The 8,131-nt window shown below is 41.9% G+C and overlaps 1 protein-coding gene across 2 annotated transcripts; it reads left to right on the forward strand.

Moving 5' to 3' along the window:
• Positions 1-1,226: 1,226 nt before the first annotated feature.
• On the forward strand, positions 1,227-6,506 carry LOC128445940 (cyclic nucleotide-gated cation channel). 2 transcript variants are annotated; one of them, XM_053428863.1, is made up of 10 exons: positions 1,227-1,315; positions 2,322-2,432; positions 2,586-2,768; positions 2,864-2,974; positions 4,029-4,135; positions 4,256-4,743; positions 4,859-5,137; positions 5,554-5,652; positions 5,792-6,169; positions 6,276-6,506. In XM_053428863.1, exons 1-10 carry the CDS (start codon positions 1,227-1,229, stop codon positions 6,453-6,455), a joined length of 2,025 nt encoding a protein of 674 aa, XP_053284838.1. In that variant the 3' UTR covers positions 6,456-6,506. The 2 variants fall into 2 exon arrangements, with proteins under 2 accessions (XP_053284838.1, XP_053284839.1); XM_053428864.1 differs by having other exon boundaries at positions 2,346-2,432.
• Positions 6,507-8,131: the final 1,625 nt, after the last annotated feature.

An 8,131-nucleotide genomic window follows, 5' to 3' on the forward strand; every position in this document is an offset into this window, starting at 1 on the left:
CGACCGTTCAACTTGAAATGATCAATACCTAAAACATTGTGATCATTGGGAGGGGTGTAGTCTCGTCTGTGGTGCTTTTGAACAGCATTGTGTTGACATATGTTCCTATTATTTTGTTTAACACTGTCAAAAAAATGACGTAAGCTAAACATCAGACACAAGTCATTGTAGTAACTTCAGAAAGCATGTTTGGTTCTTGTTAACATGTTCCAGCTCCACTGGTTTATTCCTCGACGCAATATGATGATCAAAATCCATTTCTGGATAAAGAAAAATAACATCATGCCCCAATTCACATGTGCAGGTGTGTACATGAAAACACTTCTCTTCCATTAATCAGGGGAATATTCACACACACACACTCACACACACTCACACACGCACACAAAGACACACTTGAGTTCAGAGGCCACTTCAAGCAGGGCTCTTGAATTCAGATGAGCCTGTTGGTGTAAAAAGACACACACACACACACACACACACACACACACACACACACACACACACACACACACACACACACACACACACACACACACACACACACACACACACTTGCAATTTAAAAGAAGCTTTGTGGAGTATCATGTGATCACTCCTTTTATCTCTTACATTTGTTCGGCCCATCCATCCCCTCCTATGAGTCTTCTTCAGTCCTCCGTGATCAGTCTCTCGCGAATTTATATAAATAGACGGAAACATGGTAGATACACAGATTAATCGATGGGATGCAACCAAACCAACAATGTGAACTGAGCTGATGGATTGAGGATCTGATCTGGAGTGCATCAGGACATTTATCAGGTTTGTCTTTGATCACATCACGTCCATCTTTCTGTCACTCCTGCGTGTGATCTACTGTCATTCACAAAATGTACAACTTGTTGCTATGCCATCTGGTTTCCGTGGTGATGCTTGACACAGGATGACTTTGTACTAGGTGACCTTCCTTTTCTGACTGTGGCTCTGGCATTGCTTGTGTGCGTGTGTTGGTGAGTGAATTGTGGGTTTGGTGTTTGGCAGTCTGCATGAGTTTATCTTTCTCTTCAGTGTGAGTGTGGTAGCTTGCTCTTTATGCATGTATTTTTATTATTGCATATTATAACTGCGTGTGTTTTTTGAATCAGGTATGTTTTTATGTGTTTGTTTTTTTGTCTGTGGTAATAATGTGTTTGAGTCTTTCTGTGGTGTGTGTGTGTGTGTGTGTGTGTGTGTGTTTGTGTAGTATGACAGGTCCAGTGCAGGATTCACAAAGGCTTTCTGTGAAAACATGGACAGAGGACGAGAGTGACCAAGCTGACAGCCCACTCAGCAGGTGCACACACACACACACACACACACACACACACACACACACACACACACACACACACACACACACACACACACACACACACACACACACACACACACACACACACGCACACACACACGCACGCACGCACGCACGCACGCACGCACGCACGCACGCACACACACACACACACACACACACACACACACACACACACACACACACGTAGGTGGACCTTCATTTGTGGCATAGGATGTATGTGTTCACACAGCGGCTACATGCGTCCCAGACCGCCTCCAAATGTGGTCTGAGGATGCATTAGCTTGCGATCAGATTGGTATCTCGAACTGACCACTTTACAGGATCACTAAGTCTAAACACTGTTTATGTGGAATTACTGAACCTGATAGAGCAATAAATATTCAACCTTCTAAATGTGATGCATTTAGTCTTTTTTTGCTAAATGTCCTCTACTTTCCTGTGAGGTGTCAGGCGCTGGATTAATGCTCCAGTCTCTATAGAGGCGTGGGTTCAAATTCCACCACTGTTAGTTTTCCATTTCATGAATTTTGAATATTTAGCCAAAGTCTTATGATTACAGCAGAAAAACCACTAAACACTAAAATAGGCTGAGCCCATAACCCGAAGGTTGATGGATCAAAACCAACCTCAGCCACTTGGCATTGTTGATAATGGATAATGGATAATGTATCCAGACAACTGTATAAGAGAATGGCAGCTGATAAAAATCGTGGTTGACCCATAACCCACAGGGTGATGGCTTGAAACCATCCACTGCTAATTACACATGTTCACAATGGATACTGCTGGAACTATATCCATCTAGCATCTAATAAAACTGCTGTTAGTCATATTTTATTATATATTTGTTCCATCACGGTTTTGTTCACTCTGAGTAGATCGTCTAATCATCTTCCTCTGTAAATTAACCTTTGTTGTAGTAGTAGTTGCTGAATTACTCTATTATATTATCTATTTTTTATAATTGTGCTGTGTGTGTCTGTAGAGGTCAGTCGATGTGTGATGACACTTCTTCAGAGCTACAGAGGATGGCAGCTATTGACAGGAGAGACATTAATTCCCAGAATTCTTTTCATGGGCGAGGAGCTCTCTCCAGGTATGTAAACTGGCCATTTACCTGACCAGAATATATTTAGATCCATTTATCTCCAAAGAGTGCTGACCTTTTTGATTCCCTGTGATGGTCAGTAGTAGAAGACGTACAGTTATTGAACCTTGATGTGCCTTTTGTCCATCCGTTTGCCTGTAGGATAGTTGGTATGGTCATCACTCTTAGAGAATGGGCTCACAAGAGCATGGCTGATGAGACGGAGCGACCAGATTCCTTCTTGGAGCGTTTCAGAGGTCCAGCCCAGACAGACATTCAGTCCCCACCCAGCAGATACAGCCACAGCCACACTGGCTCGGATGCGGATAATGTCACCAGACACACGTATGAAAACCAAAATCCCAATGCCTACACTTTGAAATGTTGTGTGGCTCTTGCATATAAAACTGTGTTTCTGTCTTTTTGTCCCTGTCTGGCAGGAGAAGGAGGTGTACTATCATGGTCTTATCTCCGTCTGATGATGCTTACTACTACTGGCTGACCGTGATTGGTGCTGCTGTCTTTTACAACTGGACCGTATTAGTTGTCAGGTTGGCAACTGTTATTGTGGCTAACAGTACCAATGGTAGTTCTTGGACTACTTAGAATATACTCCCACTATAATACTACCACTATAGCTACTCTTACTATAGCAACTGCCACCACTCCAACAGGTCAAGAGAAAAATGGGCACAGTTATTGTCCTTACCTGAACAGTATTACTCTGTTTGGAAATTTGGCATTGGATTTACCCCCTTGCCATGTTTGGCAGTTTCTTGCTTCAGGCTTCACTGCTTATGAGTAAGTCACCACAATTCACAAATATATGGCTATTTTTAAAGCTGAACTCATCAATAATTTCATGTCAGCAATGGATCAAACAACAGTTTACATGTAATATGGGAGATATTATCACAAGTTTCTCCAGAATTCAGTGCATGTCTGAAAGCAGGTTTATAAACTTAAACATACTTTGTTTAAGGCCCAGAACAATGTATTCTATTGATACAAACGAATGCAAACAAAAAAATGCAACAATAATAAAATAAAATATAGCTAGAATATTGACGATATATGAGTATGCCATATCTGCTGGATGTGTAGCTGGGCAACCACTTGTTTTGTCATATGTCAATGTTTTGTTTTACGTGAGCCCAAGTGGTCAAATGTTTTTATCAATGGAGGTTAATGGAAAACAAATTAGTGCAAGTAGAAAGAGATACTACCAGCTGTAGACAGCATTATTTCCCCTCACCTTTTCCTCTCCAGTCTGGGATGAATCAGATGTAGCATCTGATTCCCTGGATACACATGTTGTCACTAGAAGCATGTACTTCATCAGCCTCTTTGGGAGAAAATGTTTGACTTTGTCTATGAAAAAGACATTGGACATATTAGTACAAGAGCTTTGGCGTTATCTAAGTAATGGGCAGTAGTGGCAATAGTGGCATCTAATTTAAGATTGCTACTCCTAAAGATGCAAAGACTAGCATCTAATTAAACATCGTACTATTGGTATAGCAATTGTACTAAAACAACAGCAAGTGCAACACTTTGTTTAGTTTTTCTTTGTGAGCTTGAGTGTTGTTGTATCTGAATCTGTAGGGCCTGTTTTGATGAGCTTCAGATGAGGAACCTGTTAGTGTGGATGGTGCTGGACTATGTCTGTGATGGCGTCTATATCCTGGATATTGCTGTTCGCCTCCATACAGGTACTGAAAAAACTGAAATCAGACAGATGAAGCTTAAATCTCCAATCATACACCAAAATAAACGTTGCCCTTGGTTTCTGTTTTAATTGCAGTTCTCTGAATGTTATATTGTATGTGAAGGTTTTCTGGATCAAGGCTTGATGGTGAAAGACGTTCGCCGCCTGAGAGAGACCTACGTTCGAACCTCACAGTGTAAATTTGACGTCTGTTCCATCCTTCCAACCGACCTGCTGTACCTGACTGTTGGAATCAGCTACACTCCTCTTCTTCGATTCAACCGCCTCCTGCGTCTGCCACGTCTTTTTGATCTGTTTGAACGTACAGAGACCCGAACAGGCTACCCCAACGCTTTCCGTATTTGTAAACTGGTTCTTTACATCCTGGTCATCATCCACTGGAATGCCTGTGTATACTACAGCTTCTCTAAGGTCCTGGGCCTGGGCTCGGACTCATGGGTTTATCCCAACGCCTCAGACCCAGAGTTTGGATCTCTGAGCAGGAGTTACATATACTGTCTGTACTGGTCAACCCTGACACTGACCACTATTGGAGAGACACCACCTCCTGTTAGAGATGAAGAATACTTGTTCTTGATATTTGACTTCCTGGTAGGTCCATAGCAATGGAGTATCCTTTGCACATATTATCCTTTCTCAATTGTCCATGAAAGCCAGATTCTGGTTTCAATCTATCAAAAAATGTTTGGACTCATTTCTGTTCCAGGTTGGTGTCCTGATTTTCGCTTCCATTGTGGGAAATGTTGGATCCATGATCTCTAACATGAATGCCACCAGAGCTACTTTTCAGGGCCGTGTAGATGGGCTGAAACACTACATGCACTTCAGACATGTCAGCAAGGTGCTAGAGCAACGTGTCATTCACTGGTTCGACTACCTCTGGACCAATCAGAAGACAATAGATGAACAGGAAGTACTAAGGAGCCTGCCCAGTAAACTGCGAGCAGAGATTGCTATTAATGTTCACCTGGAGACACTGAAGAAGGTAAACACAATCAGTCGATGTGACCCAACCCCAACCTCTTCTAATGTTCTCAATATAGTGACAGAGGGAGCATCGGTGTTTCTATTGGCCAATCAAGAGCATCCTTTGTTTATAATTAAATAAAGGTGAACTGTGAACTGTAGAGGTCCACTGGATCGCAGTGGAGGTTGAAGGAAACAGGAAATACATCTTTGAGTTTGGGCGTTATTGGGACATCACTAGAAGAAAATGAAAAACTGAGCCAATATGGAAGGATAATGTAACGTTAACTTAAGTTGCCGGTATTGTTGCTTATGCTCAAATTTCGCGTTGTCTGGTTCTTTCACCTGTTGTGTCACAAAAGTTCCACTAGCATGATTTATTTATGTGTGTTTGTTTGTGTGTGCGTGTGTCTTTGTGTGTGTATCTGTGCATAGGTGCGTATTTTCCAGGACTGTGAGGCAGGCCTCCTGGTGGAGTTGGTGTTAAAACTCCGACCACAGGTGTTTAGTCCTGGAGACTACATTTGTAGGAAGGTAAGTTGTACCACTTCTGTTTCTGTCGGTACTGTTTAGGCCACAAGGACAACCTAGTTCAGTAAGTGATGATATATTTTAGGTATACAGTAGCAGTACTAATTTTCCTCACTTATATATTCTGTCTTTTTTTTCCAAGGGGGATGTGGGTAAGGAGATGTATATAATTAAAGATGGCCGCCTGGTAGTGGTGGGAGAGGATGGAGTCACCCAGTTAGCTGTTCTAACAGCAGGGAGCTGCTTCGGTGAAATCAGCATCCTGAACATCAGTGGCAGCAAGATGGGGAACAGACGTACAGCTAACATTCAGAGTCTGGGTTACTCCGATTTGTTCTGCCTTTCCAAACAAGACCTAATGGAGGCACTTCAAGAGTTTCCTCATGCCCGGTCCCAGCTGGAGCAAAGGGGAAGGGACGTCCTGCGGAAGGAGGGGCTTTTGGAGGAAGTGAACGTGTCTGCGGGGGAGGAGCTACAGGAGAAAGTGGAGCGACTGGAAACCAGTCTGGATCGGATGCAGGTCAGAAAAACCTGTTCATTGCTACTGCTGCAGTTAGTACTGTCACTAAGTTATACACTCATTGTTACAATGATGATGATGTAACCGATAATAACATTGTTTCCAGACATGCCTGGCCCGTCTGCAGAGCGAGTTCAACTCTTCCCAGCTGAGAATGAAGCAGCGAATCACGGTGCTCGAACACAACATCTCCACAGTAGCCACAGGCAGTGGCTTCCTGTCAGACGGCAATGACAGCGCCTCTGGTGGTGAGGGTGTGCGCAGTGAAATAAACATCCGGCTCTGAGGGAAACGCTCCAGCTATTGAAATATCACACCAAGTCTTTATTGTCACAAAACCCTGACGGTGTTTCTTTTATATAACCACAGAATTTGGAACACAAAAGAAAGGTAAACACAGACCTGATATATGTCCTCAAGTATGAATTAAAGAGGATGGCGCTGAGGACGGCTGCCGTGTCTCAAGCTCCCCCACAGCTCTGCTCCTTTTGCTGTTTTTTTTTGTTATGTATTCTGCTTTATTATTTTTTGCTTGTGTAATATTTTGTGCATTGCTAGAAGAGAGCCTGTGACCCAAGCATTTCATTGCTAGTGACTGCTCAATGTGATTGTTGTGCACATGATAATAAAGTCTTGATTCTTGAATCCACTAGGCGGCATGAAGTCTGAATGCTGGTTATAATCTGACTGCTATCAGACCTTATAAGCTGCTAATCTATCATATATCATCTTACATGACCGGATCAATATTTTTCATCATTCTATATTTTTGATGTCCCTCATAACTCAAGACTAGCTGTCTATATTTGAATCCCAAAGTGTTTTTGTCTTTTTACGCCCTCAAGTTGTGTCCATTTTATTTCATAGCTCATCTGCTCTAATTGAGAAGAACAATGTAGAGGATGTTAAGGTTTTCATTTGTGTCGTACTGACTTCGGATTATAGCCAGTACTCCTTGAGGAGAATAAAAGTGTTTTCTTCTTTGAAAAAACGCTCCTCCCTTTGAAAATGTGTCAAAATCTTTTAGCTTAATTGTATATGAACAGCTTCATTATTAGAATACTATTAAATACTTTGTTAAGTTTTGAACACATGTGAACTATGTGACATCCTGAGATGGCCTGTAAATAAGGCATTCTGTGTTTTACGTCTAGAGATCTAGGGTTTGAACACAGGCTCTGAATGTCAGTCAGTAGAGACTAAACAGTGTAAAATGACAAGTCAAAACCTGCATGGTAATAACATGCTAAATGAATGAAGACACTGATGTGTTATTTCTATGCCACTGGGTGATGCCAGTCTGTTTTAACTACCACTACTAGGCAGCTACCTTGAACAGGGGCCAAGGAGGCACTGGCCCCTGCTGAAATCTGAGGGACCCCTAAAGTACCCCTGTCCTGTCAGTGATGTTTATTTGTATAAAGTTGTAACAAAAAAGGGGCAATTTGTTTGCACATTTTTAAGAACACAATGTGATTGAGCAGTTTTCAAAATATATTCAACGATGTATTTTATCAATGCAGGTTAATGGAAAACAATTTAGTGCAACTAGAAAGAGAAACTACCAGCTGTAGACAGTGTTATTTCCCCTCACCTTTTCCTCTCCAGTCCGGGATGTCCAGTTTCCTAACTGACTAATAACAGAGAAAAAGGAATGGCATAAATACAAAAACCTTACAGAATCAGTAATTGAGCTTGGATGTAAGCCATATATGGCCCTTCTATGTAAATTGGACACATTTAAGGCCCCTGATATAGAAAACCTGCTTCTGAACAGAAGAAAAAAAGAGAGTTTAGACAACATAAGTACTTGGTTATTTTTAGTAAATGTTAATGGTTTGTATTAAAGGTTAACCATGTGCAAAGGCTTGACTTCCCTCATATGCTGAAAGGCTGTTTAAATAACCATGTGAGACGGCTGTAATGTGCTCATTGCATTTTCTGCAGCATGTCAGTGAGTGA

Source organism: Pleuronectes platessa, chromosome 8, assembly GCF_947347685.1.
Source record: "Pleuronectes platessa chromosome 8, fPlePla1.1, whole genome shotgun sequence".
Taxonomy (NCBI): Eukaryota; Metazoa; Chordata; class Actinopteri; order Pleuronectiformes; family Pleuronectidae; genus Pleuronectes; species Pleuronectes platessa.